This window comes from Lepus europaeus, chromosome 5, assembly GCF_033115175.1.
Source record: "Lepus europaeus isolate LE1 chromosome 5, mLepTim1.pri, whole genome shotgun sequence".
Lineage (NCBI taxonomy): Eukaryota > Metazoa > Chordata > Mammalia > Lagomorpha > Leporidae > Lepus > Lepus europaeus.
In genome coordinates, this window is record NC_084831.1 from 133,269,586 (window position 1) to 133,296,434 (window position 26,849).

The 26,849-nt window shown below is 45.5% G+C and overlaps 1 protein-coding gene across 4 annotated transcripts in view; it reads right to left on the bottom strand.

The window, feature by feature from the left end:
* ADCY10 (adenylate cyclase 10) overlaps positions 1–26,849 on the bottom strand; it is a 93,362-nt gene that overhangs the window by 34,464 nt on the left and 32,049 nt on the right. For all 4 annotated transcript variants that reach the window (XM_062192695.1, XM_062192694.1, XM_062192696.1 and 1 more), the window contains 8 exons: positions 26,328–26,517; positions 23,431–23,486; positions 20,305–20,458; positions 16,944–17,136; positions 16,364–16,450; positions 10,422–10,696; positions 6,613–6,749; positions 1,340–1,468 (listed from right to left, as the gene is read on the bottom strand). In XM_062192695.1, the coding sequence (XP_062048679.1) occupies positions 1,340–1,468; positions 6,613–6,749; positions 10,422–10,696; positions 16,364–16,450; positions 16,944–17,136; positions 20,305–20,458; positions 23,431–23,486; positions 26,328–26,517 (1,221 nt within the window). The remainder of the gene's footprint in view (positions 1–1,339; positions 1,469–6,612; positions 6,750–10,421; positions 10,697–16,363; positions 16,451–16,943; positions 17,137–20,304; positions 20,459–23,430; positions 23,487–26,327; positions 26,518–26,849) is intronic.

A 26,849-nucleotide genomic window follows, 5' to 3' on the forward strand; every position in this document is an offset into this window, starting at 1 on the left:
AAGAAGTATTTGTTTAGTACCTCGTTCACAGATAGCACTGTGCTGGGAGAACAAAAGATACAGATGCTATGGTCTAATTGTATGCATGGAACACAATGACCAGACAGGAATAAGATTGATTTCCTGGTGCTCTGATGTTGTGCTAAAGTGTGACAAGGACGTGCAAGGAGAGGACAGGCTCAGTGGTTGGAAGGAAGAGGGCCTGTCATTTCTGTCCTTTGCTGACGTGTCCAGCTGGTCCTTGCTATCCTCTTCCCTGGCTCCTCTCCCTCCTGGGACCACCTAGCAATAAGGCTTCTCTTCATTTGCCCCAGAGTTTCAGCTGTTCTCATGACACACATGATCACACCTATGTCATCATCAAGTGTCGGAGAGCTCACAGCTCCAATCCGAACTTCTCATCTCAGCCCGAGTGCAGTGGTTCACACGGCTCCCTGAACCTTTCTGGTCAAGGGTGTCTTCCCATGAGGGACAGAATGTGAACTTCTGGACTTGTCTACAGAACACAGCAGAAGTTAGTTCACCTTTTGACTTCCGCAGACACAGTGAATGGAACATAAATGATGCTCTTTTGAAGACTGAGAACTTGGCCATGTCCCTTCGTCATCTTTCTAAACATTTAAAATTACTTACAGGTGGTATGAGTTGGAGCTGTGTGCATTCTAAAAGTGGCTTGAAAGTCAATTTCCTGTAAAAGTGGAACAGGGCCAGATGTTCGGCCTGCTGGTTAGGATGCTGACTGGAATGCCCGTATCCTTCATTGGAGTGCCCTGGTTTGCCACCTGCCTCTGCTCCTGATTCCAGCTCCCCTCTTCTGCAGATCTTGGGGGGCAGGTTAACAACGCCAGTGACTGGTTCCTGCCACCCACATGGGAAATCTAGACTGAGTCCCGGCTCTCAGCCTCAGTTCCAGCGGTGATTGGGGGACGGAGTGAGCATCTGAAGAGTGAACCAGCAGACGGCAGCTCCGTCTGCCTCTCTCACGAGTGAATGAATGACTAGGTTTAAAAGAACAATACACGTCCCTGACATGAACTCCCTTATTTGCCGTTTCTTGTCAAAGCAGACAGAAAATGTCTCAGTAGTACTCTCCTTCCTCATCTGGCTTCTGTACGATGGAAAAGATACCATACTTCACTCTTGTGTGCAGTTGAATAAACCTGTATGCACACCAGACCCCAGAGGAGCCAAGCTAAACACGGAGCCTGCCCCCATCCAGGGCCACACAGAACAGACAACTGGTGTTCCTCTATTCCTCCTTTGTCTAAGGGAAATCCTAGAGAAAGCAACAGTGGAACCGAGGTCCGAGAACATGAATACCAGGTCAAATTTTCTTTACCTTTTAAGGATGCCGGGGGTGACAGGTTTTTCAGTCTGACACCACTTGCGAGTTTACAGATTTCTTCAGTTCCTTCTTCATTACCGAGACCAAACATTTTAAATTCCTCTGTTGGCTTAATGAAATTCTCTATAGAGAGATAAAAGGGGAAAAAAGATTAAGGGCCATCTTTCTGTCTTAGAAAGTCTTATTTTGAGGGCCAGCATTGAGGCACAGCAGGTTAAGCCACCATCTATGAAGCTGGCAAGCCCAAATGGGCACTGGTTCATGTCCTGGCTGCTCCACTTCCAATGCAGCTCCCTGCTAATACACCTGGGAAAGCAGCAGAAGATGGCTCAAATGCTTGGGCCCCAGCACCAACATAGGAGACTCAGACAGAGTTTCAGGCTCCTGGGTTCGACCTTGCCCAGCCCTCGTGGCTGCTGCAGACATTTGGGGGGAGTGAACCAGTGAATGAAAGGTCTGTCTCTGTCTCTCCTTCTCTCTCTGTAGCTCTGCCTTTCAAATAGGCTTTTTTTTTTTTAAGATTTATTTATTTGAAAGTCAGAGTTACACAGAGAAAGGAAAGGCAGGGAGAGAGGGAGGGAGGGGGAGAGGGAGGGAGGTCTTACATCCAATGGTTCACTCCCCAATCAGCCTCAACAGCCGGAGCTATGCTGATCTGAAGCCAGGAGCCAGGAGCTTCCTCTGGGTCTCCCACATGGGTGCAGGGGCCCAAGGGCTTGGGTCATCTTCTACTGCTTTCCTAGGCCATAGCAGAGCCCTGGATCGGAAGTGGGGCAGCCGGGTCTTGAACCGGCACCCATATGGGATGCCGGCGCTTCAGGCCAGGGTGTTAACCCACTGCACCACAGTGCCAGCCCCTCAAATAGAAATATTTTTAAGATTTATTTGACAGGCAGAGTTACAGAGAGAGAGAGGGAGAGACAGGGAGAGAGGTCTTCCATCCGGTTCACTCCACAAATGGTTGAAACAGCCAGAGCCAAGCCGATCTGAAACCAGGAACCAGGAGCTTCTTCCGGGTCTCCCACAAAAATGCAGGGGTCCAAACACTTCAGCCATCTTCCACTGCTTTCCCAGGTGCATTAGCAGGGAGCTGAACCAGAAGTGGAGCAGCTGGGTCTGGAACAGGTGCCCATATGGGATGCCAGTGCCGCAGACAGAGAAGCTTAACCTACTACACTGGTCCCCAATTAAAAAAAAAAAAAAAAAAAGCATGATTGTTCCATAGACTTGAAGTGGATCTCCTGGGAGAAAGAGTGGGCACAGATGTGCATTTGCTCAAAACATATTCTGGATTATCTTGTTTCAAATAAAACTTATTCGTGAAAATCAGTTTCCTCAGAAATGTTGTCTCCCTCCTACCCCCACATATCTCAGAACCAAAGATTGGAACTATTGACGACTTCCATAGTACACAGAGCTCTACAGAAACGTGATTTGCTGTCAGATGGTCGGGACATAACTTATATCATAGTTTGTGCTAACATACACTTGCGTGTGCATTCGCATGCCCACACTCAGATACAAACTCATTCTGATGGGCTCTGTGCTCCAGGTCGGACATGGCCACTGTCAGAAAGAGATTTCAAAATGGCGAGGCTGGAAGATCACCTTGGGTAGTACTGTGATCTCCAGCTACTCCAAAGTGCGTTATTGATGTGTCCCTCTAGTCACTCATGTAGTGCTCTGTAGCTTCAAGACCCCGCAATGGGTGAGGTGGCAGAAATACAAAGGTGACCATAACCACGTTCCTGGTCTCCTGGAGGGCTGAGTCGTGTACACTAAGAGCTGCACGGCCAGGCAGTGAACAGGTGCCGCCTGTCAGTGACAGGCAGCTCTCATCCCCACAGGACCAGGTGATTCCTGCATTCCCACCCCTCGGAGGCTATGGATGCGGACAGCCCATACTTCCGGCCCTCAGGGAGCTTACAAGCTGCCGGGAGGGGTGTACAGGTAACTAACCACAATACCAGGAAGCTAAGGAGCAAAGAGCAACAGGCCGTGGGAACAGAGAACAATTAATTCAGGTGTGGTGGATTCAGGACGTATTCTGATTGGTCCTTGAGGGATGAAGGGATATTCCAAACCAAGAGATCAATGCAAAGACTCAGGAACCTCGGGATGGTTGCGAGTCAGGTGAATGTGGTTTGTGTGGCTCAAGTACAGCAGGTGTAGTGCTGCAGGCTACTGGGGGAGGGGTTGGGAGAGCTGGTTTGAAGGTGGCGCACTTAACATTCTAGGAAGACGGGACCTCGTTCCATAGACAATGGGGGAGTGTCACAGGTTTCTGAACAGGGGACAGCAGTGATCCAACTCATTACTCTGGGAAAGTTAACACTGGAAGCAGCATACAGGAGAGGCTAAAGCACAGCTCAGGGAAGACTAGGAAAGATGTTATCATAATGGAGTATAGAGAAATGATGGATAGACTAGGTAAGGGGTACAGCAAGGGGCACTCGAATACTGATGACATGGAGGAAATGGGGCCCCAGCGAGACAGCCACGGAGGTGACAGAAACACAAACGAGGCCATTAATCGAACTGGTACGGTTTAAGAGAAAGGAGAAAGAATTACATTTTTGACGTGCTGAGTTTGAGGTGGTCACCCACAACAGGCAATTAGAAGCAAGGGTTTGAAACCAGAACTGGAAAAGTTTTCATCCTGCAGGTGTCATGTGTTTCTGGCTGTTACGTTATGGTCACTTGACATGAACCACCCAACGATAAAGATCCACTTGGAGGAAAATGGAGGCGACTGTTTTTCTCTATTCCTCTTGCTAAATACAACTAAAACCCCTGGACTTTATACAGAAACAAATGCAGTAAGACACTGAAGGTGGAGAGAAGTCAGGCCAGCTAGGGACTGTGCCACCCAAGGAAGAATGTGGCAGTGAAGTCCCTGGGTTTCTTTTCTGTGTTAGGGGCCAGTGTTGTGGCATAGCAGGTAAAGCCACTGCCTGCAGGGCCAGCATCTGTTATGAGTGTTGGTTTGAGACCTGGCTGCCCCACTTCCAATCCAGTTCCCTGCTAATGCACCTGGGAAAGCAACAGAAGATGGCTCAAGTGCTTGGGCCCCTGAACCCACATGGCAGACCTAGAAAAAGCTCCTGGCTCCTGGCTTCAGATTGGCTCAGCTCCAGCTGTTGCAGCCATTTGGGGAGTGAACCAGCAGATGGAAGACCTCTCTCTCTCTCTCTCTCTCTCTCTCTCCTTCTCTCTCTCTTTGTCTTTCAAATAAAATAAATAAATCTAAACAAAAAAGATACCCCAGACTGGAGCTGAAGAATCAGGCAACCCAGAAAAGCCAGAGAGTGCAAACAAGCCCTGGTAAAAAATGCTATCTCTAATCTCAATCCTTTATTTACATTCTCTTTCTTTCTTTCTTTCTTCCTTTCTTCCTTTCTTCTTCTTCTTCTTCTTCTTCTTCTTCTTCTTCTTTTTTTTTTTTTTTTTAAGATTTTTGACAGCAGATTTACAGAGAGAGAGAGGGAGAGACAGAATGAAAGGTCTTCCATCTGCTGGTTTACTCCCCAAATTGTTACAACAGCCAGAGCTGGGCCTATCCAAAGCCAGGAGCCAGAAGCTTCTTCCAGGTCTCCCACATGGTGCAGGGGCCCAAGCACTTGGATCATTTTCTACTGCTTTTCCAGGCCATAGCAGAGAGCGAGATCAGAAGAGGAGCAGCTGGGTCTTGAACCAGTGATGATATGGGATGCCGGCGCTTCAGGTGGAGGCTAATCCCACTACACCACAGCAACAGCCCCTATCTACATTCTGACTTTTTTTTTTAAAATTTTTTTTACAATACTTTGCAATTTTATTTTTGATGTTCTGTTTTACAAAAAAAGACTGTGCTAGAGTTAATTTTTAAACATCATTAAGGTACATATCAGAGGCTTAATTTTTCTTTCTTCTCCCCCCCCCCCAAAGAAACATTTTATTTAAGGAATACGAACTTCATGCATTTCATAAATATGACTTTAGGAACACAGTGATTCTTCCCACCATACCAGCCTCCCTACCCACACTCCCACCCCTCTTCCTCCTCCCTCTCCTACTATACCCAGTCTTGTTTTTTACTAAGATCTATTTTGAATTAACTTCATGCACAGAAGATTAACTCTATACTAAGAGCTCAACAAATTGTATGGGAAAAAAAAAAAAAAAAACCTGTTCCTCAACAGTCGAGACAAGGGCTGTTCAGTCATTGCATCTCAAAGTTAATTTCACATTTTTTTAAGTAATCTTCTTTTTTAAGAAACTTGGTTAACTTTAAAGAAGAACCCAAGAATGATACATCTTTTGTGAGTGCTTAGACATAATTATAACTTATGAGACATAAGAATATCCTCCACTTAATACACTAAAACGAAGTAAATCTTTGTGAACAAGTTTTACTATTAACTCTCATAACACAACTCTTTGAGGACATGGGAAGTTAGTGCACAGTGCCTCCTGTTGTTAGTTTAACAATTAACACTCTTGTGTATGACCTGACTTGCTTTCTTATCCCATCTCTGACCCCTACCCTTCTCCTTGCACTAAAACTATTGTCCTAAAAATTCCAGCTATCCTCCTTCATGTCATCATCTCACATTTCAATCTCCTGTACAGCTCTGTAGCAAGGGAATTTGTGGACAATTCTTTTTTTTTTTTTTTAATTAAAGATAGGCTTATTTAATCTGAGAGACAGCAAGGTCTCTGGTTCACTGTCTGCTGGTTCACTCTCCAAATGGCCACAACAGCCAGGGCTAGGCCGCACTGAAACCAGGACCAGGCATTCCATCCTGTCTCCCAGGTGGGTGGCAGAGGCCTAAGTAACTGGGCCATCTTCCACTGCTCTCCCAGGCACACTTGCACGGAGCTGGATTGGGAGTGGAACACCCAAGACTCTGATATGGGCTTGACCTGCTGCACCACAATGCCAACCCCGACAATTCATTTTGAGCTAGTAATTTTAATTGCCAGAAAACAAGGACTCCCGCCTCCCACCCCCAACCCCCACCAGGTAACATCTAAGTTCTCTCTAGTTCTGATCCTGAACCTTCAGATTTCTCTCTTGGTTGTCGCAGGTATATATATTCCTTAGCCCAGTTCAGTCAGTCCCAGGCAACGTGATATTCTCTTGCAATCTGGAATATCACACATATCCAATATTTCTTGACCCCCTAAAACCTTCTGATCCTACAGTAACTCGCCTATAGAAAAGTCCCTTCGTAGCACCCCCACCGCAGGACAGAGTGAGAAAGAACCGTCTCTGCGGGACTTACTGAACAGGTTATCCCAGGTCACTTTGGCCTTTTCCTCACTCTCCATCTGCTGGAAAACAAGCACCCTGTGGTGGTCGAGGTTCTTCACCAATTCTTCGCAGTAAAATGGGATCCCACAGCTCCCTTCCACCAAGTACCTGTTGTTAAGACAGGACAACCTGCTCACACTGGTGAAGCACCTTGCTTTCAGGAAGAAAAAAATATTTGAGCTTCTCAATCACTTGACAATAATTTCTTCTCACGCTCTTTGTTTCCATATTTTAACAATTGCTTTTTTGCCTTCTAGCTCACTTTCTTAATTATGCAAAATTATTTCTATGTTTCTGAAGCCAAACTATATATAATAAGGCACACCTTCAGTCTTGCTTTCTTCCTCCACCCTATGGGCTTTTGGTTTATCCTTCTGATGTTTCTTTTAAAAGAACAGAAAGAAATGCACACACACACACACTCTCTCTCTCTCCCTCTCCCTCTATTTCACCCCTTATTTAAAAGACAGCACAGGATGCACGTTGCATACTGAGCTGCATCTTGGTTTTTTTCACTCAACAATGTATCCTGGGCTCTCTTTCATGTAAGCAGGTCCCTCTCATTTCTTTTTTTTTGGTGCATGGTGCTCCATTGTGTTGACCTATTCAACCTATCCTCTTGGAATGAACATTTAGATTGTTCCCAGTATTTTATTAATACAAATGATGTCCCAGTAAAAACTATGTCCATATTGTTTCATATTTTTGTTACTATATCTTTGACATAGATTTCTAGAATTAGAATTGCTAAATCAAAAGGTAAATGAGTGTGTGTGTGTGTATGTGTGTGTATGGGGGGGGGGGACAAACTCATACCTGGACCTATTTTCTAAATTTTCATTTATTTATTTTCATTTTTATTTGAAAGGCAGATAGAGAAACCAAGAGAGACAGACAAAGATAGATCTTTCATCCACTGATTTGCTCCCCAAATGCCTGCAAAAGCTAGGGCTGGGCCAGGAGTTATTTTAAATGATGTTGAAGACATCTTCCTTCCAGGAACAAGGCAGATTTTTTTTAAAGATCTTATTTATTTGGGAGGCAGAGTTACAGTCAGAGAGAGGGAGAGACAGAGAGAAAGGTCTTCCATCCTCTGGTTCACTCCTCAAATGGCTGCAATGGCTGGAGCTGGGCTGATCTGAAGCCAGGAGCCAGGAGCCAAGAGTCAGGAGCTTCTTCTGGGTCTTCCAAGTGGGAGCAGGGGCCCAAGCACTTGGGCCATTTTCCACTGCTTTCCCAGGCAGTAGCAGAGAGCTGAATTGGAAAGGGGGCAGCTGGGACACGAACCAGAGCATATAAGGGATGCCGGCTCCACAGGCAGAGGCTTAGCCTACTACACATAGTGCTGGTCCCCAAAGGCAGATTTTTTTTAAAAGATTTATTTATAGGGCCGACACTGTGGTGTAGAGGGTTAAGTCGCCACCTGCAACACTGGCATCTCATATGGACACCGGTTTGAGTCTGGCATTTCCACTCCCTGCTAATGAGCCTGGTAAAGCGGCAGAGGATTACCCAAGTGCTTGATCCCCTGCTGCCCACGTGGGAGACCTGGAATGTCCACTGGTTCACTCCCCAAATGGCTGTAATGGCCAGGGCTGAGCCAGGCTAATGCCAGGAGCCAGGAGCTTCATCAAAGTCATCTTCTATGGCTTTCTCCAGGCCATGAGCAGGGAGCTGGATCAGAAGTGGAGCAGCCAGGACACAAACAAGGCAGTGGCTTTCCCCTCTGCATCACAACACGAGCCCCAAGGCAGACTTACTAGGAAGAACAGATAGGGTGTTTTCCCAGCCATATATAAGACTGGCTGTAAAAAGCCAACTAAAGAAGAGATATTGTCTGCTTTGTGAAGGGGGCTGCTGTCAAGAATCCCCCAGACCCAAAAAGGCAAATACTTTGACCTGTGGTGATCTAGAGAAGTGAAATTGACACTAAAAGGTAATCTAGATAAGTGAAATTGACACTTTGAGATGCGATGACTTTGAACAGCCCTTGTCTCAGGGCAGGTTTTTGGTTTTTTCTCATACTATTTGTTGAATTCTTTACTTAGTATAGGGTTAATCTTATGTGTATAAAGTTAGTTGAAAATAGATCTTGGTAGGCCAGCGCCATGGCTCACTAGGCTAATCCTCCGCCTTGCGGCGCCGGCACACCGGGTTCTAGTCCCGGTCGCGACGCCAGATTCTGTCCCGGTTGCTCCTCTTCCAGGCCAGCTCTCTGCTGTGGCCCGGGAGTGCAGTGGAGGATGGCCCAAGTGCTTGGGCCCTGCACCCGCATGGGAGACCAGGAGAAGCACCTGGCTCCTGGCTTCGGATCAGCGCGCTGAGCGCCGGCCACAGCAGCCATTGGAGGGTGAACAAACAATAAAGGGAGACCTTTCTCTCTGTCTCTCTCTCTCACTGTCCACTCTGCCTTTCAAAAAAAAAAAAATAGATCTTGGTAGAAAATAAGAATGGGAATAGGAGAGGAGGAAGAAGGGTAGGAGGGAGGGTACAGTGGGAAGAATCCCCATGTTGCTAAATTTGTATTTATGAAATGCATAAAGTTTGTATAGGTTTCTAGGTTAAAACAAGAGACTCCACAGAAGGGAGGGGCGGCATTTGGCTCAGCACCCCTTGGGAAGCCCACGTCCCATATCAAGGTGCGCACTGGGTTCAGAGCCTAGCTGTGCTTCCAGTCAGTGCCCTGCGCATGTGCACTCTGGGAAGCAGCAGATGACGGCTCAAGAACTTGGGTCGCTGCCACCCATATAGGAGGCTGGGACTGAATTTCAGGCTCCTGGCTACAGCCTGGCTGGGTCCTCGCTGTCGCAGGCATTTGGAGGGGAGTGTACTAGTGGATGGAGAAATCTCTCCATCTCTCTCTTTCTCCCCCTTTCAAATAAACAAAATAAACATATGGTGGAAAAGGTCTAATCTTAAAAATAAGAATAAAGAAATAAAGTAGACAACTGGTGTAGTGGTTAAGATGCTGCTTGTGGGGTGGGAGGAACCGGCATTGTGGGTGGTGTAGCAGGCAAAGCCGCTGCCTGTGACAACAGCGTACCATATGGACACTGGTTCAAGTCCTGGCTGCTCCACTTCTGATCCAGCTCCTTGCTAATGGCAAGAAGATGACCCAAGTGCTTGGGCCCCTGTACCCTTGTGGGAGACCCAAATTAAACTCCTGATTCCTGGCTTTGGCCAGGCCCAGCCCTGGTGTTGTGAGATCAGTCTCTCTCTCTAATAAATACGTCTTTTAAAAAAAAGTGCTGCTTGAGATACCTGCATTCCATACTGGAGCACCTGGTTTGAGTTCTAACTACTCCCCTTCTAATCCAGCTCCCTGCTAGTGTGTACCCTGAAAGCAAATGATGGCTCAAGTACTCGAGTCCCTGCCACCCGTGTGGGAGACCTAGATGGAGTTCTGGGCTTCTGGCTTTAGCCTGGCCCAACTTTAGATATTGAAGGCATCTGGGGAGTGAACCAGAGGATGAAGATCTCTGTCTTTGTCTGTCTTTCAGATAAACAAAATAAATTAATTAAAAATAAGCAGAGTGAGTATATCCATAACTTGCACAACGGAAAGAAAACAAACCCACTGAGCAAGTCTGAGAAGGTGTAGAACAGGGACATAACATGGAAAAGGTGCACACCACCCAACCCAGTGACCACCTGTACAGGTGTCACCACCAAGGATACTGAACTGGATACTTCAAGACAGGTGCTACTCAATCTGATCGCACCTGGGCCTGGGCAGTGAGTGCAGACGGAAAGAGCTCAGTACAGCAACAGGTTACTTACAAGTCCAGTTCTTTGGGGATGCTGCTCACATTGAGGTCAAGACAGACCTTGTTGCGGATGTCCTTGGGCTGTACTGCTCCGAGGGTGACGTAGGTGGTGTTCCTGTTCTTCATTATGGCACTGGCCGCTGTACAAGGAATTTCAATGAAGGGAGACAGAGACATGATGATAAAGATGGGAACAGTTCGGATAAGCTTCTCCATAAAGATCCAGGAGGCGTAATCCACAAACTGGGCCTCATCAATGATGAAAATGATCCTTTCCTCTTTCACTGTCTGGACAAGGTAGGGAAACAAAAAACAAGGCTGTAAGACTTCAGATCAAGGGGCGGGCGCTGTGGCGCAGCGGGTTTACGCCCTGGCCTGAAGCACCAGCATCCCATATGGGCGCCAGTTCGAGTCCTGGCTGCCCCACTTCCAATCCAGCTCTCTGCTATGGCCTGGGAAAGCAATGGAAGATGGCCCAAGTCCTTGGGCCCCTGCACCCATGTGAGAGACCCAGAAAAAGCTCCTGGATCCTGGTTTTGGATCGGCGCAGCTCTGCCGTTGCAGCCAATTGGGGAGTGAACCATCGGATGGAAGACCTCTCCCTCTCTCTCTCTCTCTTTCTTTCTCTCTGCCTCTCCTCTCTCTGTGTAACTCTTTTGAATAAATAAATAAATCTTTAAAAAAAAGACTTCAGATCTGTATACATGTGTGTGGATATGCACGCCTAGGCTCTGAGGTGTGTGGCTTGTTTATGATGGAGAGAACCAGCTGCACTAAATCTTTTCTTTCCAATATCTTTGTATTGCATTATATTCCACTAACTTGGCATTTGTGGCAATTTGGACAGAGCTTGCTGGAAGCAAGCTTGGACAAAACTGGGTAAAGATAATGAAAATCCATAGGATAGATGGGGTTGTAGGTGTAGCCACAAAAGCAGAGTAAAAGTGCCCATTAGATAAAAATAACTGATGTATATTAACTTCAATTCATTTTTTTAAAAGATTCACTTATTTATTTGAAAAGCAGAGAGAGAGAGAGAGAGAGAGAGAGAGAGAGAGGTCTTCCATCTGCTGGTTCACTCCCCAGATGGCCACAATGGCTTGTCCTGTGCCAATCCAAAGCCAGGAGCCAGGACTCTTATACAGGTCTCCCACATGGGGAGCAGGGGCCCAAGCATTTGGGTCATCTTCCACTGCCTTCCCAGGAAGCAGAGCAGCTGAGACTCAAAGCAGCACTCCAATGTGGGGTGCCAGCATCACAGATAGTAGCTCCACCAGCTACAACACAACGCCAGCCCCTGTAAATCATTTTAATGTTTATTCACAAATTAAGTTCTCCTAGGAGTCTCTAACTGACACTACTCAGCCAATATATCCTCAGCTAACACATACCGAGTGCCTGCGGGCAAGGTGCTGGATGCACAGTGCTGAAGGAGACTGATCTACTCTTTGCCTCCTGGCAGCTGATACTACTGTAGTTTGAGTTGGGGTATCTTTTACATTTAAGAATAGATTGTGTATCTCTTTTCTCCTGTAGACGATCCTTTCCTAACCAGTCTGAATTATTCTTTTTTCTTTTTTTTTTTCTTTTTTTTTTTTTTTTTTACAGGCAGAGTGGATAGTGAGAGAGAGAGAGACAGAGAGAAAGGTCTTCCTTTTTTGCCGTTGGTTCACTCTCCAATGGCCGCTGCGGCCGGTGCATCTCGCTGATCCGAAGGCAGGAGCCAGGTGCTTCTCCTGGTCTCCCATGCGGGCGTAGGGCCCAAGGACTTGGGCCATCCTCCACTGCACTCCCGGGCCATAGCAGAGAGCTGGCCTGGAAGAGGGGCAACCGGGATAGAATCCGGCACCCTGACCGGGACTAGAACCCGGTGTGCCGGCGCCACAAGGAGGAGGATTAGCCTGTTAAGCCACGGCGCCGGCCCAGTCTGAATTATTCACTCGTTGAGCATTTATTGTGCATCTAGTAGGGTCAGTCCCATCCTAAGTGCTGGGATGCAGTCTTAAACAAAATGCGGAGCTTAGAGGGTGTTTGGCCTAGCAGTTATGATGCCCCTATCCCATACTGGGGCACCAATATCTTTGTTTTACATTATATATATTGCTTTGATGTGTTCCTCTGCTAACATGGACCCTGGGAGGCAATAGTGATGGCTCAAATAATTGAGGCCCTGCCATCCATATAGGAGACCTGGATTGAGTTCCTGGCTTTCAGCCCTTGCAGGGTCCAGCCCTGACTATTGTAGGCATTTGGGGAATGAACCAGTGGATGAAGGCTCTCTCTATCTGCATGCCTCTCTCTCTCTCTCTTTCTCTCTCTCTCTCCCTCAAACAAACCAAAAGTAAAATATGGAGCAACCATTGCAGTGTCAGCCACTTGCATAGCAGCCCTGGCTTCCCATGTGAGGTTTCCAACAGAGAAAACTTTCCCAGCTCCCATTCCCTCTGCACTGAGAAGAGACTGGATTGACCTATTCTTACCCTCTATACTTTTATAAACAAAATCAACAAAACCTATTTCAAAATTATAAGCTGCCCAATCATTATAAAATATTCAACCTGACTTATCACATATTGCACGCAGAGTCTACTCCTACAGCCTCATTATGCCACCAAATACTTCGCTCCTCACTAGCTCTGAGAAAATTTTTATTAACAGAAAGTTATTATTACAGCTTTCAAAGATTAATTTTATTTATCGGAAAGGCAAAGTTAAAGAGAGGGAGAATGAAAGGTCTTCTATCTGCTGGTTCATTCCCCAAATAGCTGGGTCTGGGCCAGGCTGAAGCCAAGAGCCAAAGCTTCTTCCAGGTCTCCCACGTGGATGCAAGCCCCAGGCCATCTTCTGCTACCTTCCCAGGTGCATTAGCAGGGAGCTGGACTGGAAGTAGAGCAGCTGGCGCTATGGCGTGGTGGGTAAAGCCACTGCCTACTGTGTTAGCATCCCATGCAGGTGCTGATTCAAGACCCTGCTGCTCCACTTCCAATCCAGCTCTCTGCTGTGGCCTGGGAAAGCAGCAGAAGATGGCCCAAATCCTTGGGCCCCTGTGCCCATGTGGGAGACCTGGAAGAAGCTCTTGGCTTCAGAATGGAGCAGCCCCAGCTGTTGTGGCCATCTGGGAAGTGAATCAGCGGATGGATTTCAGTGGATTATTTATGAACTGAAGGGTAAATAAAACAGGAACCAAAAAACTAAAAACCACAAAACACATGAAATCTGTAGTATATCATTGGCTTTGGTTTGTTCCAAATTTCAAATGAACAGGTTGAATTGGATTCTGTTGTGAATAAAAGCCAACATTTATGTTGCACTATGTTCCAAGCACCATCTTTACATAAAATACCTCATTTAATTCTTTCCACAGGAAGTGGTACTATTGAATCTACTCACTGAAAACATTTAGGTACAGAGTGTGTAAGTGAGTGGCCTTAGGTCACACAGACGATGAATGATCCAAGGACTACTGTCATGACACATGATCAAGCCTAGCTTCCCCAGGGTTTCCAAACTAGATCGTGCATCAGAACTAACATTTTGAAAAAGTTTATTGATTCGTTTGCATTTTATTTGAAAGGCAGAGATACTGAGACAGAGGGAGTGGCAGAGACAGAGAGACAGAGATTGAGAGCCATCTTTCATTTGCTGGTTCATCCCCCAAATGCCTGTAATCACTGGGACGGTCAGGCTGCAGCCATGAGCCTGGAACCCAATGCAATGTGGGGGCAGGGACCTTTTCTTCTTGACCCATCAACTGCTACCTCCCAGAGTCTGCCTTAGTAGGCAGCTGGAATTGGGAGCAGAGTTGGGATGCAATCCCAGGCACTCCACTCTGGGATGTGGATATCCTAAGTGACATATTAACAGCTGCACCAAAGCAGCTTTGAAACAAAAGCCAACAATTAAACGGATTCCTATGTCCAACTCAAGCCTTGCTTTTTTATTCTTTAGAAGTTAAACCCATAAATCCATACTGGTAAAGATGCTTCTTGGATATACTTATTATGCAAACAATCCAAAGCCCGACATTTAGAAACAGCCTTGCTTATATACCTGAAGTGTAGAAGAAGGTTGTATTATAAACTTAACTCAATGCCACAACTTATACTGATCTTTTTTTTTTTTTTTTACCCAGGTTCTCTTCCTGTCAATAGCAATACAAAAATTAGAGACTCTCTGTTGTTAAAAAGCTCACAATTCTCCTGGTGGGGAGATAGATATGAAATACGATTTGCAATACACTGCAGTAGGTATTCAAAGCATCTGGGGATGTTCTTACCAAAGAAGTGACATTGAAGGATAAGTATCATTTCTCCAGGTTAACAAAAAATCTTTTGGGGTAGGTGTTGTGCTGTAGCAGGTTAAGACACTGCTCGCAATGCCAGCATCCAATATCAGAGCACCGGTGCAAGTTGTTTCTGATCCAGCTCTCTGACAATGTGCCTGTAAAGGCAGCAGAGGATAGCTCAAGTACTTGGGCCCCTGCCACCCACGTGGGAGACCTGGATGGAGTTCTAGGCTTCTGGTTTCAGCCTGGCCCAGCTCTGGCTGTTGCAGCCATTTGGGGAATGAACCAGAGGATGGAAGATTTCTCGCTTTCGCTGTCTCACTCTGTCACTCTGCTTTTCAAATAATAAATAAATCCTTTAAAAAAGAAAAAGCAAAATTCTTTTTGCTTTTATCTCATTAGCATCAGGACTTATTTAGAGAGTGTAAACTGGGTTGGTGTGCTTCGTATACACCCTGGCAGTTGCATGGAGGATGAATTGGAGTGGTAAGAAGCCCAGAGACTACAGAAAGCTATGGAAATAGGTCAAGAAGAGATAGGTGTCTTTTTTTTTTTTTTTTTTGACAGGCAGAGTGGACAGTGAGAGAGAGAGCCAAAGAGAAAGGTCTTCCTTTGCCGTTGGTTCACCCTCCAATGGCTGCCGCCGCCGGCATGCTGCGGCTGGCTCACCACGCTGATCCAAAGCCAGGAGCCAGGTGCTTCTCCTGGTCTCCCATGGGGTGCAGGGCCCAAGCACTAGGGCCATCCTCCACTGCACTCCCGGGTCATAGCAGAGAGCTGGCCTGGAAGAGGGGCAACCGGGACAGAATCCAGTGCCCCGACCGGGACTAGAACCCGGTGTGCTGGCGCCACAAGGCTGCGGCGCTGGCCGTGTCTTTTTTTTTTTTTTTTAAAGATGTATTTATTTATTCGAAAGGCAGAGTAACAGAGAGGCAGAGAGAGAAAGAGAGAGAGAGAGAGAGAGATCTTCCATCCACTGGTTCACTCCCCAGATGGCTGCAATGGTCGGAGCTGGGTCAATCTGAAGCCGGGAGCCAGGAACTAGGAGCTTCTTCCAGGTCTCCCACATGGGCACAGGGGCCCAAGGACTTGGGCCATCTTCTACTACTTTCCCAGGCCATAGCAGAGAGCTGGAGCAGAAGCTGAGTACCTGTGACGTGAACCGGAGTCTATATGGGATGGCAGCACTACAGGCAGCAGCTTTACCAGCTACGCTACAGCATCAGCCCCAAGACAGGAATCTTAACAACAGCAGTGGAAACAAGAGGGCCGGGAGATTGCAGAGACGGTCCAGGATAGAAGCAGTAGGACTGGAAACCATGTAGATATGAGCGAGGATGAGGCTAGGGTAAGTGTAAATGATGGGTAAGTGAATTTGCCCTTACTATATTAAGGATTAAAAAGAGGAAGGAAGGGCATTGTAACAGGAAAGAATGCATTTGGTATTGGACACTGAACTCAATGAGAGTTACTGCAGCCAAGTGGAATACAGCAAAGGTTCTTAGCTGAAGGTTTGGAGGTCTGTAGGACAGCCAAACCCTTCAGGGCAAACCCTGCACAGACTTCAAAAGCTTCTTGCCCACAGAGTCTGAACCAACGCAGGCCACCTGGCTTCGTGGTGATTGGCCCCGTTTTCCTTCCCCCACAACTTGACCTTCAGCTGCTCTTACTTGCTCCAAGATCTTCATAAATAAAGCTTCCAGTTGCTTTTGCTTTCTCAAGGTGCTCATCTTGGAAATCTCCCGTGAAATAGGGAACTACACAAAGAAATAGTAGAATGTTGGGCATAGGAAAACAGCAATGGGAACTACCAGCTCTGCGATTTTAAGGAAAAACACTTAAGCGCTTCGTGCATTAAAACCCTTCCAGCTCCAATGCTCTACGTCAGTGAGCCTAACAGACTTGGGAAAGGACAGGGCACACTCTGTCATTGCATTGGCAGCCACTTGTGGGAGCACCTAGTGCCTAGACCAGCTATGACGGACAGGTGAGGGTGGAAAAAAATGAATCAGCAGGTGGCCATTTGGAGTTTTGTGAGTCTGGCATATCCTGATACTGCCAATCCATCTCAAGAACATGGATGCACATTCAAGGAGGATTGGGAGCCATTGCCTCACCACCTGGATGCTCCAGATGGGAAAAAAAAAGACAATCAAGGCCAGAGAGACGCTTGGCATAAACCACCGGGGAGCAGCCACTTCACCCTGCCCCAGGGCTAATTCTTGCAGAAGTCTAATGCTAGCTTATTACCTGGACATGGAAAATGTCATTAAGAAGACAGTGGAACTTTTCATCCAACAGGGTCTTGACTTTATTTTGGAGGTTGGTCTGTCGTTCTTTATAATGCTTACAAGTATCGAGCCCCAGGACATTGGCCATGAGTATCTGGATAGTATAAAAATTCTGATGGAAGCTGATCTTAGTCAGTGCAATAGCAATAGTCCTGTTTAACAAAAAAAATCAAGAATCAGAAGAGAGTTTAAAAATCTATTTTGGAAATGGTGAAGATCGAGGGAAGCTCTCTCTCTTCATACTCAGCTACCCGGAAGCTCTTCTCTACTTCCGTTTCTGAAATACCCTCCTCCTTCTGCTATGCCCATAGGCCCTGATCCTCTAACCTAGCTATCCTGAATCTCACCACTGCTGCCCCGCACCCTACACCTCCCCTACACAACAGTGTGCCACTCCCCATGCCTCGTGTCACAGCCTTCAGAATGCGTCACCTTCACAGAAGCCTAGAGCCCGTTAGAGGCTAATCTTCTTGGGTCACTTTCCCAGGTAAAATTTTCAGAGGCTCCAACTGTCCTTTCATGTGACATTCAAGACGTCCCACCACCTCCTGTTCTCTCTCTGCCACTCCCTGCCCAGCTATCCCCCCTTCACTAAAGCAGGTGAGAGCTGCTTGCAGCCCCACAGCTGTTTCTCTTCCCCGGGTCTTTGCCCATGTTCTCTCCTCAGCCAGGAATGCCGTCAGTTCTCACAGTCCCTGGGTCACTGTCCGTCTATAACCTCAGCTCAGGTGGAACCTCCTGGGCAGCTCCGCTGATGTCCCAGGGCTGATTTTACCCAACAGCTCCCTCTCTGAGTCTCACAGTGCTCCGTGTCTCCATGGTTGTCCTAAGTATGTTCTACTTCATTGCCATCACCTTCCCCTTCTCTTCTCAGAGCTCCTTGAGGGTAGGGATCAGATAGGATTCATATCCAGAGTCTCAGCACTGGGAAGGGCTGACTTACCCCCTTCCCCCATTCATACGTTGGAGACTTAGCCCCTACTACACCTCAGAATGTGACCTTATTTGGGCATAGGTTTGTTGCAAATGTAATTAGTTAAGATCATATTGGCATAGGGTTGGACTCTTCTTCTTCTTCTTTTTTTTTTTTTTTTTTTTTGACAGGCAGAGTGGATAGTGAGAGAGAGAGAGAGAGAGAAAGGTCTTCCTTTGCCATTGGTTCACCCTCCAATGGCCGCTGCGGCCGGGCCATAGCAGAGAGCTGGCCTGAAAGAGGGGCAACCGGGATAGAATCCAAAGCCTGGAGCCAGGTGCTTCTCCTGGTCTCCCATGTGGGTGCAGGGCCCAAGCACTTGGGCCATCCTCCACTGCCCTCCCGGGCCATAGCAGAGAGCTGGCCTGGAAGAGGGGCAACCGGGATAGAATCCGGCGCCCCAACTGGGAGTAGAACCCGGTGTGCCGGCGCTGCAAGGCGGAGGATTAGCCTGTTAAGCCACGGCGCCGGCCGGGTTGGACCCTTAATCCAGTATGACTGGTGTCCTTATAGAAAGGGCAATTTGGGGCAGCCCTTGTGGCACAGTGGGTTAAGTTGCGGCTTATGGTATCAGCATCCCAATTCTAAACAACAGTTCAAGTCTTGGAAAAATTTTTTTAAAATATATATTTATTTTTGTGAAAGGTAGAGTTACAGAGAAAGAGAGGGAGAGACAAACAGATAGATCCTCCCAACTGCTGGTTCACTCCCCAAATGGCTGCAATGTCCAGAACTGGGCCAATCCGAAGCCAGGAGCCAGGAGCTTCTTCCGTGTCCCCCACATGGGTGCAGGGACATCTTCTGCTGCCTTCCCAGGCACATTAGCAGGGAGCTGGATTAGAAGTGGAGTATCTGGGACTTGCACTGGCGCCCACATGGGATGCTGATGCCCCAGGCAGTGGCTTTACCTGTTATGCCACAGCACCGGCTTCCCAGTAAATCTTTATAAAAAAGAGAAATAAATGTGGGGCTGGCCTTGTGACGTAGGGGGTCCCATGTGGGCTCTAGTCCATGTGCCTAGAAGAGCTGTACCTCTTCCAGTCCAGCTTCCTGCTAATGTGTTTGAGAAGGCAACAGAAAATGGCCCAAGTGCTTAGATCACCCACATGGGAGACCCGGATGAAACTCCTGGCTCCTGGCTTCAGCCTGGCCTAGCCCTGGCCATTGCAGCCACCTGAGGAATGAACCAGCAGGTAGAAGATTACTTTCTCTCCCTCTTTCTCCCCACCCCCAGTCTCTCTCTCTTTCTCTGTAACTCTGCTTTTCAAAGAAATAAAAAATCTTTTTTAAAAGGGGTGAGGAGAAACATGGTCACAGAGAACACACAAGGAGGAGGCCATGTGACGAGGAAGCCAGAGGAATACCAAAGCTCAGCAGCAAACCCCCAGAATCCAGATGTCTCTGATTCTTCTTACCCTCCTGAGAGGGGGCCAACCCTGCTGACACAGTCTTGAACGCCCAGGCCCCAGACCACGAAACAGTACAGTTCTGTTGTCTACACTACCCAGTTTGTAGTACTTTGTTATGGCAGGCCTGGCACATGGATACTGCACTTAACACTTCTTGGAGCCATCACAGGAAGTCAGCAAGTGATTGAATAGATGAATGCCTTCTGGCTTCTGTGAATTACCAACATGGCAATGGTAAAGGTATTTAGAAACTGGCCTTTCTCATACAGAGGGATAGAAATACGATAAGATAATAAGAATATAGGGTTAGCAACCATCTCTCCCTTGTAGCCTTTAGGTTAGAAGGTGAAAGGATAGGAAACCATCGTCATTGTCTCGGTCGTCATCACTGTTGCGAACACCATACTACGCACTTCCACGGGGGTGCTGGAAGGGTTGTCCCAAGGAGAAACCTCATGCTGTTCCTCATATGAAAATACAAAGTTACATGAATAACACGAGGTAGGTACCTTAGCCCTGTCTTCTAGAGACCCATCCTTCTCTACCCCTATTCTCAGATCTGAATGCTGTGAACCAGTGGTTGCCTGTCAGTTAGCTGAATAAACGTTTGTATTTGTTCTACAGACTAACATCTTGATGTCAACATCTGTGCCAGCTGTTCTCAGCCTGTCTGTATATTGGGATTTTTTTAGGGAGCTTTAAAATACCTAAGCTTCACTTGGCATTCAACCAGGATTTCCAAGGGTTAGTCCAGTTTCTCTCTTTCTTAGTTCAACATATTCATCATTAGTTGTCTACTTAACACAAAGGTCATTGTGGATTGTGGATTGTGGATAACTCATGTAAGGCGAAGTATAGAAAGAGGTGAAGGGGCATCAAAGAAATACAACTCTTTCAAGGTTGTATCTCACAAGGAACAATCATTCCCAGACACTCACCTGTGGTTCTCACCTTGGGCCAGGTACTCAATTTCCATAAGTATCCGGCTTTTTCCAAATCCGGATAATCCTTCATACATTAGGACTCGGCTGCAGTTGGACATTAAAAATTCCTTCATAGTACACATGAAGTATTTGATCTCCTTATCACGACCTGATGTTTTTATTGTTTAAAAAGGGAGCAAACACAATCAACACAGACTAGCCTAGAGATATAAAAAAAGCACTTAGTGACACTCCTTCTAAGAATAGCCTTGGTCATTTCATGGAGTTGCTCACGGACTTTCACGACCCTGTGTACTTTTCAAATTTTTTAAATCTTTCTCTACAGCTTTCCAGTTAACGTGGTTTCACTGTTTTATTTGATTACTACAAGCTGCGAGAGAAAATATTCTTATAATGCTTATTACAAAGTCCACTTAATTATACATAATAGCTGCAAAAAGTTCATAGAAATTTTGCATTATTTTCAAATTCCATTTTTCCATGACCATTTTAAAGTACCCTTGCAGTGCAAAAAACCCTAAAGCTTCTTTTTCCCTTTTTTTCCCCCTTACCCACTAGCAGTAACCTGTAGATTACTACATTAGGAAATAAATTTACAGTTAGGTTTCCCATATCGAACAATCATAGATAAAATATGATTTCTTATTCTGTGATGAAGGAAATTTGCCCTCTGTACATGAAGATTATACTTAACTCAGTGTTACTGGAAGCATTATCAGTGATAAGATTAAATTTGCTTTCAAAAATCATGTGTAATGATGTTTACCCAAAGAGTAACCAAATTCATGGTAAGAATATATTATGTATTTTTTCTGATGATATAGCAAACACATACTTATGGTAGAAAATATAGAAAACTTAGAAAGAGCAAAAACAAAAATCACCCCATTGCTGTTCTTTCTCTTCTGTGTTTTTAAATACATGTAACAGGATGCCCTGGCTGAAATTGGAAGCTGAGTTCAGTGTTTGAAACCTGGGCAGACAGGAAGGAGCTGGAAGAACTGACTGCAATGTCCAGACGGGGAGCAATGTTTGTCAAAGAGTTAGAGACTCCTGTAGGGCCAAGCATTCCTGATCTGGCAGACAGAGGGCTGTAGAGAGCCTTCTCTGTAATCCACTGATAAAGCAAATATATACTGGGCTATGATCTAAAGTCTTTGCTGAAAAATAAGATCCCTAATCCAAGTGTCGATGTATTCGAAGAAGCTAAGTGCTTTGCTTAGGAATGTAAATTTCTGGGTATGGTGTACTGAGAATTGCAGACTATCTTGCTTCCTTTGAATGAAACATTCCCTTGCTGAAAATGCATTTGAACTTCAACTTGTATGTACTGTGTTCTTCTTCAGCTTCAGGCTAACAGAGGAACTCAGAAGATGAGGCTCAAAAGGCAATATGGCAGAATCTTCTGGTTCTCTTATTCCATTCATATAGGACATCTAGGAGGGTTCTTCAAAAAGTTCATGAAGGGTTGGTATTGGGCCCAGCGTTAAGACATCACCTGGGATGTCTGCGTCCCAGTTGAGTCTGCAATCGTGTAGAAAGGAGGACAGGATTCCATGTTATCATGATAAGCATGACTTGGGATGGAAAGTTAGCCTCAGAGGAGGGAAAGTGGATACTCCTTCTCGCCTCTGGCTTCAGGAGTTTGGGAATCTGGACCTATAAGAAGGAATGTGCTGGAAGACTGAAAACCACCTGTCTGTAATCCAAGGAGGACATTTCTGCTGGCCCAAGTGTTTTTAGTAGTTCTGTAACTGTTGCCTTCTTTCAGGTTCTCCTGACACCAAGACACAGTTATAACCACGATTTCACTTATGATGAGACTTGCAAGGATGTCCAAGTCTAACAGAAGGAAATGACAAGTGTTCCTACAAATGTCTGCTTTCAGAATCCACAGGCCAGTCTTCATGGGACCTATTCAGTAAGAGGTGTACCCCTGCCTCCTTTTAGATCATCTTCCCTATCTAATCTCAAGTTAGCTTCCTTAAGTTTGGGTCCTCAGCACCAAGAATCACAAAAATATCACTTTCAGGTGAATTGCAGACTTAAATGCAAAAGATAAAGCAAAATGTCTGGCAGAAAATCTAGAAAAATATCTTTATGACTTGTGTATGAGGAAAGCTTTCTTAAACGGTAAACAGAGAAGAACCAACTATAAGATGAATTAGATTACAATAAAATTAAGAACCCCAGTCATTAAATATAAGTCATTAAAAGAATAAAAGTGGCACAGGGTGGGAAAAGTGATGTGCAATACAAATAAATGGCAATGGATCCATTTCTAGAACATATAAAGTAATGCCAAAATATCTATGATACAAATACAATCCAATTGAAGAATAGCACAATGATTTGTACAGACACTTTATAAAGGAAGCTGTCCAAATGGCTCATAAACATGTGGGAAAGCAGCTCACCCAATCAGGTCAATACAAGTAGAAACCACAATAAGTTCTCATAATATATCCCACAGAATTATTAAAATTGTAAAGACAGACAAAACCAAGTTGCTGGCAAGAATGAAGAACTGGATCACTCATAATACTGTTGGTCAGAATATAAATTTTGAAAAACTTCTTTGCATCATCTACCAAAATTGCACCTTTTGTACCAACAATTTCACTCCTACATATACACTCAATGGAAATGCATATAGTGTTCCCCAAAAGACTTGTGCAAAAAATGTTTGTGATAGTATTCATAAAAATCCCAAATAGTAAACAACCCAAATGCTGTACAATAGCAGAATGAAGACATTTTTGGTATATTTACAGAATGGAATACTGCATAGTATGCCAGAGTATGAATGGCAGTAACACCAACAAAATGAGTTGACAACACTGTTGAGTAAAATAAGGCATATATAAAGGGTGATTCCACCTACATAGGAACTTCAAACAAATATAAGTAATCTAAGGTGTTAGAAGTTTTGGAGGGAAGGAAGCAGGAAAGAGGGTGTAGGTGTCCATGGAGTATTGTTACTTTTCTATTTCTTGACCTGGATGACATTATGTTTTCATTTTGTGATAGCTCATTCAGCTTTGCACTTAATCACCAGTGTATTTTTCTATATGCTTTGCTATAGTTCAACAGGAAGTTTAAAATCAAGGCACTACCTACCCAGCAAAGGGTAGCCCTCATTTCTGTTGCAGGTAAGGTATGCCATCCCAAACATGCTGAAGAGAAGAAAAAAAAAAAAAGATGTTAGGCTTAAAACAGGGAAATATTGAGAGCAAGAGTGACTAGGGCTTAGTTCCCAGAAAGCTTCTTTTTCAATCTCTAATAAGCATCTATCCCCTGACTCAAGAGCTGCAAAAGTCAAGAGAAGGGGAGAGGAGGAGGCATTACTTGATAACACTTGCTTGTCACCATAGCACCTTAACATTGTTCAACAAATGTTTGTTGAGTCTGCAATGGCAGAATCAACCCCTTTCTTAGGGGACCAGACACTGAGCCTAGGACCCTATAGACTTGGATGTGGTACAGCCTCCCTCACATCCTGGAAAGATTCCACCAGTTGCTCAAACTGGTGGAATATCATAGTATTTATTTGAAAGTCAGAGTTACAGAGAGAGAGAGGGAGAGATAGAGAAAGAGATCTTCCATCCACAGGTTCACTCCTCAAATGGCCACAATGGCCAGGGCCTTCTTCCGGTCTCCCACTTGGGTGCAGGGGCCATCTTGGGCCATCTTCTGCTGCCTTCCCAGATGCATTAGCAGGGAACTGGACTCGAACCGGTGCCCATTTGGGATGCTGGTGTTGCAGACAGCGGCTTAACTGCTGCACCTTAGCGCCAATCCCATAGCTCACCTTTTCTTTGATTGATTGATTGATTTTTGAGTAGGTGCTATGTGTCTGGCACAATTCCAAGTGCTTTACTTGTATCATTTCCTTTAATCCTGACCAAAAATATTATTGAAAAGTAGCACTAGTATGGTCATCTTACAAATGAGGAAAATGAGCATAGCTTACCCAAGATGCCATGGCTAGTGGTGACACAGGATACTGATGAAATGTGAACCTAGGCGAGGGTGTACATGCTTGGGCTCTACCTAACACAGCTCTTGAAGGAACCTTGTTATCCTTCTCTTATGGCACATGTAAAAGTCTCCCATGTAACATACAGACCATTTTTGTATATGTTGGTCTTCTTAGGGAGACTGTAAACTCTCATAACTACATTTTCATTTCTTTTATCTGCAGGGATGATGGTAGAGAAAAATCATGAAAAGAGTGCAGGTTTTGGGATCAGATAGTCTTGGGTTTGTGTTGTAGGTCTGAGCAGCATGAACAGTCCTGCCTGGTCACCCCAACTTGTATTTGTGCCCTTTGCTATAGAACTTGGTGGTGCCCTCCTGCTGTGGCCTCAGCCTTGTGAATGCCTGGCCAGCGGGAACTTTAGCAAACATGAGACACAGGAAGCGGCTCGACAAATGCCCGTGCACGGGACCACCTTGCTCTTGTTCTTCTGATACTGCCCTGACAGCACCCCTGATGGAAGATGACACACACCAGTTAAACTGTCCCAGTTTTCTCAGCCGAGGCCATGCTGAATCAGCCAACAACCTGCTGAACTCCAGGCATGAGAATAAGCCAGGGCAGGATCCACCAAATCTAGCCTTGAGCCTCACATATTTGTGAGATAATAAGTGTTTGTGGTTGGATGCCACTGAGGTTTTGTGGCTGCCTCTCATGCCACATCATTGTGGCAGTTTGAATCTCAGCTCCATTGCTTACTAGAGATATGACTGTGGACAAGTTCTTTAACATCTCTGACTCTCAGATTTTAAATGCATAAGATAATAAGATAATAATGCAGAAGATAATAGTTTCTACTTCAGAGGGCCAGCAGTAAGAATAAATTATATATTTTGAGGTAAATTGCTTCACATTTGACTAGTGCTCACTGAAAAGTATCAATATCCACTCATTTGTTCAAATAGCATTTTATTGATATCCTACATGTGCTAAGTCCCAGGAATACAAAGGAAATAATAGCAACTCCTTGAGCCAACTACCATCCTGGCTCTGTGACTGGGCCCTCTGAAAGACCTGTGTAAGACTCTAGCTTGCTGATATAGAGTAACAGCTTCCTGCTTTCCACGCCATTCATTTACTAGTTTATTCATCCATTCCTTTAGTCATCGTTAGTAAGGGCCTACTGTGTGCCAACCCCTGGGGACCTGAGAAAGAACAGGAAATAATCAGCACCCTCAAAGAGATTGTGTGTCATAAGTGAAAAGGCAGGAACTGTGACAGTGTGATGACTGTGCTAACGGAGACATGCGCTGTAGGAGGAAAGAGCTACACTGTCTGAGCTGCGAGGGAGGAGTTCCAGGTGCACGCTCATAGAATTAGCCCTTGAGAAAGATTGCAAAAATTGTGAAATTCCCAGTAGACCTGGGTGGGGTGGGTGCCCATAAGGAAATCCATTTAGACACCCGAGGGGAGGGGGCAAAGGGAGAGATGAGGGTGGGAAGGCAGCTGTTGACCTTGCATGTCACCACCAGGAATTTGAACATCATCATGAAAATGGTGGTTGAAAGCCTTTGAAGATTTTAAGTCCAAGGTGGTATTTACACAACGAAGCTGGGCTTCTCCCAAATGTGTTTCACTAAAGATCTAGAATAGAAACAGTACCTTATACTCTCCAAACTCAATTAATGCCTGGGCACACAGTTGGCTAATATGTAAACATTTAATGGTGGGTGATTTTGGTCCACCTGGGTGCACATAGGTATTCAAACGGAGGACATTCTACGCTCTGTGTCCATAACCTTTGATAAATCACTCTCAGATTCTCAGATCTGAGGGGGTAATAGCATAGGGTGGAGGGAAGATGACAGATTTTGAAGTCAGGAACTTGGTCTTGAGAACAATTAGATTTCAATTCATAAAATGGCTGCAAAATCACAAATGGGTGACTGCTTGCTTCACCATCATCATTCTCCCATTTCTTTCCTAAAAAAAAAAAAAAAAAAAAAAAAAACCACAAAAATCCGTGCCCCATACTCACACTTTCTCATTAAGTCCCAAACACTGATAGACTGGTCCAGAATCGCCAACACCTTTCATAAGTTTCTTTGGGAGCTCTTTAAAAAAGTAGGGAGGCAGGTTGCTGCCATTGTAGGTGACAGAGTCACAGGTCACGATTCCCGGGTAGTACATCATCATCCTGGCAGCTATGTTGACTTTTTGACCAATGACTACAACAGGAAGGAGAAAGTCAAAGAACAGTCACCGCACTGCAAGTGATCTGGGGATATTGTCCCCAAGTGGCACTTTACCCTTTACCCCCTTTGCCTCTTGTGAACTGTACTCAAGTCCAGCCTTCAGCTATCTGAGTTCCGCCCAGGGCTACCTTTAATATGCAAGAATTTAATGCAATTAGCCATTAACAAAGTTTGTACTACACCCTGGAGGCAAAGAGAATGATCTGCTCAGGGATGCAAAGATCGTAAATACAGACTGGATTTTCTAAGTGGGAAAATCACAGGCTAGGAGGGCTCTCAGATAAGGGGTAATTGGTCTTCTACAA